This window comes from Psammomys obesus, unplaced genomic scaffold, assembly GCF_907164565.1.
Source record: "Psammomys obesus unplaced genomic scaffold, mPsaObe1.curated_primary_1811, whole genome shotgun sequence".
NCBI lineage: Eukaryota > Metazoa > Chordata > Mammalia > Rodentia > Muridae > Psammomys > Psammomys obesus.
In genome coordinates, this window is record NW_026591598.1 from 18,636,577 (window position 1) to 18,650,560 (window position 13,984).

At 52.5% G+C, this 13,984-nt stretch overlaps 1 protein-coding gene across 1 annotated transcript; it reads right to left on the reverse strand.

Annotated features, from left to right (window-relative positions):
- Nucleotides 1-701: 701 nt before the first annotated feature.
- Nucleotides 702-12,980, reverse strand: Necap2 (NECAP endocytosis associated 2). Its single transcript, XM_055611166.1, has 8 exons — nt 12,864-12,980; nt 9,835-9,935; nt 8,393-8,497; nt 8,221-8,302; nt 7,091-7,199; nt 4,656-4,833; nt 2,410-2,494; nt 702-1,837 (listed from the first exon to the last, which is right to left on the reverse strand). The coding sequence occupies exons 1-8, from the start codon at nt 12,953-12,955 to the stop codon at nt 1,789-1,791; spliced, it is 801 nt and encodes a 266-aa protein (XP_055467141.1). The 5' UTR covers nt 12,956-12,980; the 3' UTR covers nt 702-1,788.
- Between the last annotated feature and the right edge of the window lie 1,004 nt (nt 12,981-13,984).

Genomic DNA, 13,984 nt, shown 5'->3' on the forward strand with positions numbered 1-13,984 from the left:
TGAGTGCTCAGGGAAGCCAGAGGCACTGGAGCCCTCAGAGCTGGACGCACAGGCAGTTGTGAGGTGCTGCCTAGGTGCTAGAGACCAAACTGCAAGAGCCAGGCCCTGCAACACTCGATACCAGCTCTCACTAGGTAACCCATATTGGCCTGGAATTCACCATCTCTCCACCTCCACCATACTGGAACTCCAGGTGGGTGCCACCACACCTGACAGACTTCTAATTGAGGGTACCCTATTCTAGCCATTCCAGTTCTCAGCCTCCATGCACAGACGGCATTCACCCAGATGGGCAGTGATGTGGCCCCTTTGACACACTCCTCGTGTGTTCAGCGGGTGGGATCCCGCAGCTCTGCTCCTACCTCCCCTGTGCTGGTTACCACACACTATGGCCATAAATCTGCCTTTTGTCCTGAGCCTTCGGACATTAGCGTTTCTGTGTAACGTTTTTTTCTGCCTGGCCTGTGTGCATGCACCTTTCACACTTGGGCTTGTATGGGGTCTGCAGAGACAAGGTTCTCCACTGAGGTTCTAAGACACAATCAGTTACCAGTGTTCTAAGCCAGGAGGCTTAGAAAAGTCTCCTCTAGACATGCTGAGGTCCTGTCCTCAGGGTGACAGGATCAGGGTCTCTGAAAGACATGGTGCCTGGGCACCCGAGAGCTGAGCAGCCACACCACCAAAAACACATCCATTTGAGATGTAGTACACAAGTAAAAACATTTATTTTTTTCATCTTTAAAACTCTGGTCCCACGAGGTCAGCACAGTCTTGACCCTTCAAAAAAGAAACCTTTCAACTGAAGGTAAGGTTAAGTCTATAAAGAAACTTGAGCATGAGGTTCACTGAAGAGACGGCAATTTCTTATGAATTAATCCTGATGGCCCGGACTTCCAGCTGACAGAGCTCCTTCTGTCAGTCTCTGAAGGGAAACAAACAAACAACAAACAAACGAGACTGCCCACAGACACATCCCTCCAGGAGCCACCAGGGAAAAGTCAAGTGGGCCAGCTATACCATGAACCCGTGAGCCCGAGCAGACCCAGAAGACAGGCGCGCTGGCTCCATCTGTGCTTCAACTTCCCCACAACACTGCCCAGCTGGCTTCCAGAGCCTGCCCCACCAGAGGAAGACGAGAGCCAGGTGTGCAGGCGGACTCCCACTGCTTCCTGCGGGGCTCAGGCAGGGAGAAGAGTATGTCAGCGGGTCCTTTGCAAGGGAGCATTAGTGCGGGTCAGCATATTAGCAGAGCAATGTGTCAACATTTTCAAAAAGCTGTTTAATCCTTCTGGTGTCCCTGACAGCCCACTCCACTGCAGCTCAGAGACTGGCTGGCAGCCAGGAAGGCCTCCTCTGGAAGGCATCGGATGGCTCCTATGACAGAGTGCAGGAAGTCCCCTGCCCAACAGTGAATGTGGGCTACCTGCCAACCCGAGAGGCAGAACTGAACCCAGGCCACAAACTCAACCCATTCTGTGCTTTGGGGGCTGCGTTTAATAAGGTCCTTGATGGAAGAAGTCTGGGTCCCTCAGTGAGGAGGGCGATGGGTGTGGGAGCCCTGGAGTGTTTGCTCCTGTCTTCTGGCAGTGCAGCACCTGAGTCCCAGCAACAGTGTGGCATGGTGCCAATTCACTGCTTCTTGTCAGTCAGGCTCAGGTTGTCAAGAGAGCCTGGCAAGGAGAGGACAGCGATGCCCCAGGGGCCAGCCAGGGAGCACTTTGCCTCCTTCCTTGGGCCTGGATGTGGCAGCTCCTTCACAGAAGTCAGCTGAGGAAAAAGTTGGGCAGGTCAAAATTGGACCCAGCCCGTGCCTGGCTGAGACTGGCTGGAAGGCGTCCTGTAACGAGAAGACAGGGAGGTGGAAGTATCAGCTGTTGCAAGCAGACAGAGTGGACATCTTTTTGGGTAGGAGGAGCTCTGAGCGGACAGTCCCCAAATAGCCTGGAGCAGCAGGTGGCAGATGTGGCTCAAGAATCCAATCTGGCCTGTGTGAGGATTTTAGCTGTTTCTTTACAGAAAACAGACCTGTGCTGACACCGCAGAGCCTCCCACGTACCCCTGACAATAGGAATCTGGCATCTTTCCACAAATGACCTAAGGGCAGGGCTTAAAGCTCAGGCGAGGCCTTGCCTCAGAGGTTCCCTGAAGATGATCCAGGTCTAAAATCTATGTGTGAACACTTGATGAGAACCACACAAGTTTGTGGATGGAGGTCTCAGGCAGTGGGGGGCAGTGAAAATCCTTTAGAGGCAAAGAGGGCAATGCCACCCAAGGCAGGGGTTCTCTGTTCTGTGGCTGCCATGAAAATGTGCAACCAGAGCTGGTCTCCCAGCAGGCTCAGCCAGCAATTCCAGGGAACTCAGAGAAACAGTTGTGGCCCCACCCAGCCCAGAAAGCTACCCTCCTCACCCTGGGGATTTGGTGAAGTCACCCCAGACATCAGCAGTGGCAGCGGCAGCAGGCTTAGATTGTGGCCAGGATTCTGCAGCACCTCCTAGTCCCCAAGTTCAGTGAGAGGGAGAAAAAGAGACAGGGATGTCAGAGATGTCCTTCTGGTGGCCTTGCTAACAAGTGGCCAGTCGTATGACCCCAGGCAGCTGAGACACAGGGAGACATGTTTTGGGGACCAACAACTCCAGAGAGCCACATTTCCACCACCTTTCTCATGGGCCCTTGGTGGCCCCTAGAGAGAAAGCAGGAGTCACACACAAGGTAGATGGAAAAGTGCAAGGGAACATGAGTCACACCTGTGTTGTACCCTGGTGTCTGGAGTGAAGAATGCCTCCCCAGAGCCCCCTCCAGAAAGCCTGCAGCAACGGGTGGATCAACTGCCCAGACCCCAGGCCACACAGTGCCAGGAAGAGGCTTCCAGTCGAGCTGAGCCACACAGAAGCCTGCCGTACACCTCTCTCCACAGGGGCAAGCCTACTCGGCTTCCTGGTGCCTTTCCTATGCTGCCAACAGCTACACTGTCATGTCTCATCTGCTCTGGGCTGCAAAACCAGATGAAACCAAGGTCCCCAATGGGGGTACTTCACAGTTCGCCGAGTGCTATGTGTATTGTCTCATTTGAACCTCACCACAGCTTCTAGGGAAGATCAGGCCAGGATTAGTTGCGAGATTGTGCAGGTCACTTGAGTTTGAGTTCTCTTATCTCTCATATGGTTGATAGGACTATTTCACAGGCCAGGGTTAGCTCATAGATTTGCCATGCTCAGCTCAGGCCAATGAGTAAACCTAGGCTGGCACCCAGTGAGAGCTCACAGTGGTCAGCATACCATTCCAAGTGTGGTACATGGCATAGCTCAGGTGATCTTCACCATAAGCACCACGACTACCCCATTCTACAGATGGGAAAACGGAGGCACTGAGAAGGCCACTATGAGCTCAAAAACAGTGAGCTACAGTTTGAACTCAACCACCGTAACTCCAGAGCAGACAGCCTCAACAGATGGCAGCTGCCTTACTGTCTGACATCATCTTGTTTGTGAACATGTTTACTGCAGGCCATGAACACACGGATGGAAGCCACAGAAGGCAAGGGCTCCATGCTCTACAATTGGTCCTGACTTAAATGATACTGGATTAGGGTTTTCAGCTTTATTACGATAATGAAGGTGTCAGGTGCACGCTCCACTTGTTTATCAGAATGTTACTCTATCCGTCCTAAGTCAAGGGACACTTGTCCTATGATGTCTCTGGGCCCTAGTCATCCACATGCACTCAGACAGGGCCCAGGACCTGGGAAAGGCTGAGACACACACGAAAGCCCTAAGCATTCAGACTGCTGCTCCTGTCTCTAGTGATGCCAAAGCCAGTGGTCCGATGGGCACACACTGAACGAAATGCTGGAAGAACGGTTCCCTGACACCAGGCGGAAGCTAACTCTGGCGCTCTCTTGGTCAACTTCACATGGCTGAAGGTGGGAGCCTGACCTCCAAAGAGAGGAGCTGATGTCCTCGACTCTAATGAGCAGGGACTCAGGAAGGCTTCCTCCCTAGATGCATTCACTCTAAACCTGCTGACAGTGCTGTGGAAAAGCAATGGTGACACGCCCAGCCTGGAGAGGAGGAGGAGGGAAAGGGCTTCTCAGTGCAGCCCACTAGGAGAGGTTCTCCGCCTGACAGCACCTGGCGGTACAAGGAGGAGCTCACACTGGATCCCCTCCTCTCCCGTGGCTTCTCCTGCTCACAGTGGCTAATGGCTGCACCTGGCCCAACTCTCTAACAGCACTTAAAGTTCCTTCTACCTAGAATGCCAACACCCCTGCTCCAGTGGCCTCCCTTCACAGTCCCAGTTCCTCTGGAGGGCCCCCAAGGTGAACAATGCTGGCACTAGTGATCTGGGCCCCATACATCTAGCCTGTGCACTGAGGTTCACCTTTCCCACATGTGAGCACAGACTGTCCAGGACACACTGAGGCCCAGGCACCTGCATACTGATGACCTCATGGTCACTGCCTCCCAGGACAGGTACCCTGAAGGGGAAGGAGAAAGGCCAGGGAACAGAGGAACTTCAAGTGTATGCAGGACACACTGACAGTGCCACCATCTAGTCACATACACCGGTACAAAGCAAGTGGGAGAAAGAGAAACCTCATTACCACTGGGGACAAAGTTGCCAGGTCTGGGTGCAAAGGTCACCCCAGCACTCACCTGAACCAGAAACAACTGCTGGCTGAACCAGAGAGCCCCCCACAGACAACTGCTCCCTAGGAGGAGGGATAAGGATGGGGGTCTTGACCCCTGGAGGAGGGGGAAGCAGGCTCAGGCCTCCTGTGCTGGTGGGCCTGGCTCTTGGGGTCCCAGCTGCTCCTTCCTTCTTTCTCATGTTCTAAGGAGAAGAGAAGAATGCAAATCAGCCTTTGTGCCAGAGTCACCACACACTAGAAAAGCCACGGAGACCTCCAGTCCTCAACACCTGGACAGCCAATGTCGGTCCCACACAGCAGGCTGAGCTAGAAGAAACCTATTCCAAGATCCCATCTAGCACATATGGTCAGGAGTGAGTAGGATCTCACTTCTCATCACGAAAGTACAGATTATAACCATACACCATTCCACCCACAAAAACAGCCCGGGTATGGACTGGACAGCGCAGCCAGGACATTCACGCATGGAGGGGCAAGGGAAGCCAGTCAGTGTTCTGCCGAAGCATCCACAGGCATAGATGGAGCAGCACGGGGTTCTGCGGCCCCATCCTTAGACATCTGTGCACAACAAAGACTCAAGCTTGGCCATTCACAGCAGCAGCATCTGGAGCTGACCCCGATGGAGCCCCCAGTGTCCATCCTCAGTGAAAACAGATGAACAACCACATGTGCCGTCACGGAGATGAACAACCACATGGGTAACTCTTACAGCATGACACTGAATGAGGGGATCAGATATGAAAGAGATTATGTCTCCCACAAACTCACAGAAGCAAAGGATAGACTCAGTCCAGGGCACTGGAAGGCAGGGCAGGGGCTCCTAACCAGCTCAGTCTTCTATTCCTGACCTAGGAAAATCCCATCCCATGCTCTTAAGTATTGTGTCTGTGTGTGGGTACGTGTACGTGTTCATACATGTGGCTGATGGTGCACGTGAGTGTGCAGGCCAGAGGTCAACCCTGAGTGTCACCTCCAGAAACACCACCCACCTCCTTAAGTCTGATCTCTTACTGACCCAGAACTCACCAGTGAGGAGAGGATGGCTGGCCAGTGAGCACCAGGGACCCTCCTGCCTCTGTCTCCCTAGGGCTGGGGCTATAAGCATATGCTTCCGACACCAGTATGTGTCGTCCTGTGACATGACCTGTCTACATGGATCTTGAGTTCAGGTTCTCACACATGTAAGGCGAGCATCTTACCGGCAGGCATCATCTTCCCAGCCCATGAGTTTGGTTTGAAAAATTCACTGTCCTGCATTTACCATCCGGGCACTTTTCTGTACGTGACACTTCAACACATGATAAAGCAGTAAGCACCGCGGGTGAGCCGGAAACCAGCACGAGCCACACTGATGGAGACAGCAGTCCCTGCTTGTGAGCACAGCAGCAGCAGGGGTAGACGTCCCAGCACTCTCTACATGCAGCTAGCTGGGCCAGTTATGTCTAGCTCTCCTGTCCCAGCCAAGTCCCCTCCTGTCCCTGGGCCTCAATCTTTTATCTTTTAGAAAGGGATATGCTGAAGTCAGATGAGAAAATGCCTGAAAACACTACCTGGCCCACAGCTGACGCGCATTAAAGGTTAGTTTCTTCCAAGCAAGAGAAAGAATCACAGTGCCACCAGTCCACTGGGTTGGACTTGTGTTTTCTCTCAAGGGCCAGCTGGCCAACTTCAAGGTCCCAAAGCATCACCAGCATGAAGCAGGAAAGAGAGAGAAACGGTGAGTAAAGAGGAAAAGCATTAATTCAGAGTCACACACTTTCTCCAAACAGATCCTTGATTCCCCCAAGTGCCTCCCAACACCACTGCCCCCTCCACTCTGGCAGCCAGGAAGAGACCTCGTCTGGGTCCCCAGTCCACCTTAACCTAGTCAGCAAGAGCTGGTGGGGAATGCTGAATGCAGAAACACACAGGAAAAAGACTCCAGGAGCCAGGACAATACCACCAGCAGAAGCGCCCAAGACTCCCAGCATCCTCCTTGATGCCTTCCAAGCAGGAGTGCTCCCAGACCTTCCTCATGCAGAGACAGCTTGAGATAAGCACACTGATTCTCTGGGCCCACTCCAATAGCCAGGACGGAAACACCAGTGCTAGTACTGCCTGCCCACCCTCTGCTCCCTCAAGCCTACCCGCAGGCCTGCTTCAGGAAGCCTTCTGTGGGCTCCTGCATTATGGGCCATGCGTTTCTCCTCCAGAAGCCCTAGCACCAGGGCATGCTGTGGTCATAGAGTCTGTGCTGCCATTCTGCCATCACACCTGTACACACTCAGCTCAGCCTGGAATGCCACGGTGAACCCGGCATGAGGTCAAACTGCTGGATCCATTCTGGCTACACAGATGGAACTGGACTATGAAGGGTTTGGGGGGTTGGGAAGCTTTGGGCTGGCTGCCTTCAAGAGTCACAAAACCACAGCCACACAGCCACGTGAGGGTGGCACTCACTGCGATGTTGATCTTGATGGTCTGGCCCTCCTTGAAGCCCAGGTCCAATTTGGGGCCTTCATCTGGGTTCTGGGCTTGCTTTGCAAACTCACTCTGCTGCTTCACCCACCTGGGGAGGGCCAGGAAAAAAGAGCTGAGGCAGGGACAGCAGCTGCTGTTTCACCTACAAGGTCTTCACTCCAGGACGCCTGTGCAGAGGCCAACTTCCCAACCAAGGGTTTAGATGCCAGCTCTGGTGCTGCTATGCACCAGTATAATAGTTTAGAGCAGAGGTTCTCAACCTGTGGACTGAGACACCTTTGGGGGTCAAATGACCCTTTCACAGGGTCCGTATAAAACCATCAGAAAACACAGATATTTATATTATGATTCATAACAGTAGCAAAATTAAGAGTATGAAGTAGCAATGGAAATAACTTTATGGTCAAGGGATCACCATAACATGAGGTACTGATTGAAGGGTCACAGCATTAGCAAGGCTGAGAGTGACTGCTCTAGAGTTTAGTTCTTAACACTGAGAACTAGATAAGCTCATGCACACATGGCACCCAGGAGGTGTGAGCGCCGCACTTTCCCCTCTAGCTCCTGGCATGGTCGGTGCCTCTGGCTCCCACCTGGACACTCCTATGTGCTGAGATAGGACAGGTGCCTAAAAGCGAAGGGCAGCACAGTGCTTCCTGCCTACCTACAATGCTACTAGCAGCCACTGGGACATGGGTGTCCACACAAATGGACAGGTACTGTCCACCTACCTGCAGTCAGAGACAGAGCCTGAAGGGTGCCCATCCTTTCATAAAGGGCACCAAAGCTTCTGCGACATGCCCTGGAAATGTTAGTCCCTCTTGTGACATTATAAAGGAGCAGACCTTTAGAGCCACAAGAGCCTTACAAGGACTCTGGCAGCTCAGGGGCTGCTGAGGAAGAGTTGGGACACCGAAAATGCTAGGCCAGCTGACATAGGTGGCACACAGCCTTGGGGAACAGGAGAGCAGAAAAGGCAGCCTGGAGGTGGACTGACAGGCTGTCAGCGGACAAAGCAGTCACTGGACATCTTAACCAGGAAGAACAGTTTGTCTAGGTAAGAAGGGAGGAGAAGCAGGAGACAATACAGGTCCCCAAGAGGCACTCACTTGAAATGGTCCTGTAATGCCACGTTGAAGTCAAAGGCATCCCCTCGGTCTCCAAAGCCAATCCCAATAAAAGCACGTCGCCCTGGGGGTGGGGGTGGGGGGTGACATCCATCAACCTCACGTTTCCGGAGGCAATGATTCTACACAGAAGACCCTCCAGACCCACTCATACCGTTTCCATCTTCAATGCGGACAACGAAGTACCTGCTGGAATCAGTCACACTCTCTACAGCACTGCCAGGAAACTGGTCCACTGGGGCCTGTGCGAAGAGCTCTCCTGTAAGGACAGGGAGAGGGGGATGAGCCTGGGCCAGCCCCTCCAGCTTGGTATTATGTACTAGGGCTTTCCTGCTGTGAGCCACGTCACACCAGGAGAGCTGGACAGAGGGGCAAGGCCTACTCCAAGATCCAACCAAATCTATGCTGGCTGAAGGGCTAATGCCAGCACGAAATGAAGGGAAAGCAGAGTCAGAGAAGGCTTACAGGTGCCCACAGTGTCAACAATTTTTACTTAATTGACAATTAATTCAAAATTAAGACTGCTTTAAAATAGCCCCCATCTCTGGCCCTTGGGAGGAGGAGGAGGTTAAGATAGCGTCTTATTATCTGCTGTCCCAGAACTGGCCAGGCAGAGATCCACCTGCCTTTGTGTTTGGATGGAATTAAGGCCATGCCCAGCCTTGGCTTTTCTTAAAGATTAAAAGTTCTACCTATTCCGGGCCTCCATCTCCACACATTAGCCCCAGGGGAGGGCCACCACCACCCAGCCCAGCAGCTTCATCCATTTGTGTAGCTGGCACAAAGCCTGAAGGCGATGGGCCCAGTGCCGGTATGCCATGCCTCAGAAAGGCCTAACATCAAGGATAAGAGGAGCCAGCAAACCAGCAAGCAGAAAGCAGGGCACTTATGGTTCCACAGTAGAGTCTAGAACACACTAGCTCAGGTCAACCTCAGAGACTAGGCAACAGGACAATCAAACTGCACCCTTGTGCTGTAGATAATGGAGCTCAGTTGTTACATGCTCGCTCACTCAGCATTCGTGGCTTTGTTTCCCAGCAGGCCATACAGGAGGCACTGCAGGGCATGCCTATAATCTCTGTTCTTGTGGAAGGAGCAGAGGTTCAGGGTCATCCTTGGCTACACAGTTCCCAGCAAGCCTGGGCTAAATGAGACTCTGTCTCAGAAACAAAGGAAAGGTACCCATGTGTAGTGTCACCTTGTAGCTGGGTTCCCACAGCTGTGGCAAAGACCACAGATCCAGGAGCCATTATGGTAGGCTCTGAGCTCAAAGGTATGGGAATGGTGGCCTCAGCGTCTGATCAAACACCCTTGATATTTGAGAAAACGTGTCCCCGTGTTCTGGGCTTGCAAGCATGACCGCAAGTGTTTTAGAAGCAGCTGGGTCACCAGCAGTGACCTAAATGAAAACTGATGGCCCTGGAGCCTGCAGCTTCTTATCAATTTAATATACCCAGTTTAGGACGTTGGCATTTAGATCACCTAGAGGCCTTTATCTGATAGTGGTTCTGCCATAGCGCTGAGCAGCCTGGCTTGGCCAGGGCAGCCTCTCTCTTCCACAGATAACTTAGCCCAACCCATGCCCCGTGCCTTTACCTGAGGTCTTGTCCTCCAGCTTGATGTAGGCCACCTTCCCTTTTGCAGTGATCCGCAGCCGGCCACTCCACGAAGGCTGGTCCAGTTGCCATTCCGAGGCCCTATGAGGACAAAAGACACTGAGCCTCTGCTCCATTCCTCCAGGGCTGGGAATGAGAATGGGAAGGAGTGCTTGCTCAAGAGGACAGTTGGCCGGCCTTTCTGTAAAAGCAGGTAATGGCAACCACCACCAGGCCTGACAGCCTGCTTCTGGTCCCAGAACTCCACAAGGCAGGAGAGAACCAACTCCCACAAGCTGTCCACTGACTGCCACTTACACAGCAGCACGTGTACAAAGACAGACAGATGCACACGAATAAATGTAATTAAAACACGTTTTTGTTTTTCCTGAGATGGGGGTCTCAATGTGTAGCCCTTTCCTGGCTAGCATGGAACTCCCTTTGTAAACCAGGCTAGCCTTCAACTCACAGACAGCCACCTGCCACTGCTCCCTGAATGCTGGAATTAAAGTCATGTGTCATCATGGAACCCGAGTGGTAGACGGGAAGAAGCGTGGCCTCCATGTTGTCTTCTGACCTCCACAGAGCTGTGACAGGCATGTTCCCACACACATACACACAATCAATAAGCAAATAAGCATAAAAACAAAACAAACAAACAAAAACCTTATTACAGGGGCTGGTAAGATAGCTCAATGGTTAAGAGCACTGGCTACTCTACCTGAGGAACCAAGTTCAATTTCCAGTACCCACATGGCAGCTCAGAAGGGTCTATAATTCCTGTCCTAAGGGATCCCTGTGGTCTCTTTAGGAACCAGGCACACATGTGGTACACAGACATACATGCAGACAAAACATCCATACACACACAAAAAGTAAATTTAAAAATAAAAATAAAAACTATAATCGTTACATTAAAAAACTACTTTTAGCAAGCATTTTTCTGAACATTGCTGTATCTCAGTAACTAAACAAAATCTGAAACTTGTAACTTTTATATTATGAAATAGTCTTCAAAATCTCCAGTCCTTTAAAGTTGTAAAAAATATTCTTAGCTTCCAGGCCTTCAAAACCACAAGCAGTTGTAGCTTGCCGACCCCCAATCTGAAGACCACAGTCCTTCTCTCAAGTGGCATTTCCTTTCCAGTTTCCTTTTCTGCCTCCCAAGTAGGATTTCCTTCCAGCAGCTAGGGGCCTATTGTTTCTGCTAAGACACCGTGATAGCACGCTGGACAGACTGACCAGCTGGGCCCTGAGACCATGTTGGAGGAAGTACAGAGGGCACAACCTTTGGTAAAAAGAGCTTAAAAGTGCCTGCGTGTACAGGAGAGAGAACAGAGTGGTTAGGAAACATACTCTCAAATGTATTTCAGGCAGGAAGAAACACGAGGAAACAAAGACGCTCATCAATGCCTTCTTCGGCCCCTTTAGCAATAGTGTCCTATGTCAGTTGCAGCAGCAGAGAAACCCCTAAATAGCAAGCACCATGGGTATTTCCAGGAGGTTTTTCCGGGAAGTTACTAAGCAAATGTCAGCTCTCTAGAACTCTAGCTGGTGGCAGCTGCTGAAGAGCCGTGCGAAAGCAGACCCACAGCTAACAACGCAGCGGCTCAGTTTCTGTTCCTCTCCCTGACCCAACGGGCTTCAGATTCAGGCTAAGGAGGGGCCTAAAGGTTAAGTGCAAGGCTGGCAGTTTCTTCCATATCAAACCAGCCTGGCGGGATACTTGGTGACCCCACCCTCCTGAGGGCCAAGAGGAGCTAACACTAGCCTGCTGAACAAACACCCAACAGATCTGGGTAGGCAGCCATCTCTGTTTAGGTTGCCAGTCTCCAGTTTGATAGCAGAAAGGAAAGGGAGCCAGTGGGGAGATGGTTCCGCAGGGACGAGCAGGAGCTGAGAAAACCTGAGGACCTCAGTTTGGATCTCCAAAGCCAGAGGTGGCTGCAGGTATCTGTAAACCTTACACCGTGTGGGGCAGGACAGAGAAAGGAGGATGGGTGGGGCTTGCTGAACAGCTGGTCTGGATGAAACGGCAAACTCCACGCTCAGTTCGAGACCACCTCAAGGGAGTAACAGACAGTGAGAAGGCAAGACACTTGCTGCTCCTCTGCTAGCGTTGAGCGTGGACACGCACACCTACAGACACACAAAGAAAGCGCCGGCAGTCGTGGCTCGGTGACCCGGGATCCTGTTATCTTATTATATTTCAAAATTATAGCACAGGCACGCCTGTTCAGAAAATTTGCCACGAGCCTGTGACACTCTCATAAAGGGCAGGTGAAGCTGGCATTCCAATACACCTGTGGTACAGGCTACCAAACAAGCTAGATGCCCCGCTGCCTTCAAGAGCCACCCTTCCTAAGGAGCAACGACCCATCGCAGGCCACAGGCCACAGGCCACATCAGTTATATCTGAAATGCCCTTTTCAGAAAGCGCTTTTCATCTTGTTTGGCTAGGGAATGCAAACAGTACGGGAGGTGTCCGACTTTGGTTCACCTCTCCTAGAACAGAGTTCTGGGTTCCCTTCCAGAGGCACTCCGTGTGTTTACAAGCATGTGTGTTTATTTGCCTCAGGTGACGCTTACTCAAGACAAGGGCGGTGGGGTCCTCCCAGCTGCAGTATGTTTTGTTCAGGGGTGAAACTGAGGTCAAGAAAGCCGGAGCCAGGCCCCAGCTCCCTGGGCTTCGCGGGACAGGTCCCTCAGACGGAGCCGGGTTCCCTCCTCGGCCCTCCCGGTGGGGATTCCCGCGGGTGGCAGGGTTTTCAAGGATCCCGTCAAGGCTGTCAGTTAGCGCTGTGGCAGGACCTGTACGTGGACCCCGCCGAGGGAACCCGCAGCCCTCTCGGGGCCTCGGGAGCTGGCTGTGACGGTTGCCCCCGTCCCGCTGACGCTCACGGCCAGCGAGCCCTCCGGGAAGCAGCCACGGAGCTCCATCCCTTCCGCCCCCCAACGCGACAGCCGGTCCTCGGTCCCCCGCAGTGCATGCCGGGGTGGAGTGGGAAAGAGTAAGCCAGAAACGGTCACCTGTAGCCACGGTTGGTGGCCCGCGGCGGGATGCGGTAGACGTGGACCTCTGGCTTGACACAGAGAACCGACTCGTACTCGCCCTCCTCCATCTCGACTGCCAGAGCTCAACGGACTTCCGGCTTCTTCCCCGCCTCCTCGGGACCGGAAGTGACCCCATTCTGGCTTGAGCAGAGGCTCCCGGTCCTCGGTCGCTCCCGAGTGCCCTCTGTCGGGCACTTTGGATCAGAACACGAGGCGATTAATCCCTGGCTTTGCACACCCGGAAAAGGATGCAGTGCAGATCAGGGCCTAATCCTGAAATTGCTTGTGGTTCAACTCTATACCCTAGGCCAGGTTGGCTGATTTGCGAGAGGCCCTGCAGCCTCATCCTCCTCAGCTGAACGTACTCCTCCCTGCTAACCCCAGAAGGCTCTCAGAGGCTTCTGAAAAAATCGACTCCACCATCCTCCACGTTTATTGTAACCTACTATGTACTAAAGGTCCCAGTGGCTTAGCTCAACAGTAGAAATCAGAAGTTTCTGGGTGTTTTTTAGTTACTGTTCTATTGCTGTGAAGAGACACCATGGCCAAGCCAGTACTTAGAAATCATTTATTTAACCGGGGGCTCGCTTGCAATTTCAGAAGGTCAGTCCATGCCGGCGAGCATGGCGGCATGCGGGCAAGCATGGTGCTGGAGACGCAGCTGAGAGCTTTACATCATGCTCCTGGTGGGTGTGGGTGGACCACGACACCCGGGGGCTGGGAGTGGGGGAGGACAATGACAACAGTGACGGGGCCTGGCCTGTGCTTTTGAAACCTCAAGGACCATTCCCACCATCACACCTCCTTCAATAAGGACACACCTCCTAATCCTTCCAAACACTTCATCATCTGGGGACTAAGTATGCAAATATATGAGCTTAAGGGGAGCATTATCATTCAAACCACCATCACATTGGGGGAAACATTGCGTGAGGTTGATCGACTGTGAAAAGCTAGAATATCACAGATTGGGAGCCAAATTGATTTTGAGCTTTCTTGACACTCTGAGTAACCACTTATTGCCCACCTCTGTGTGTGATTTAAAATTCTTGTGACTATTAGGTAAATCCTTTTGGAAAGCACAAACCTCAGCTTGT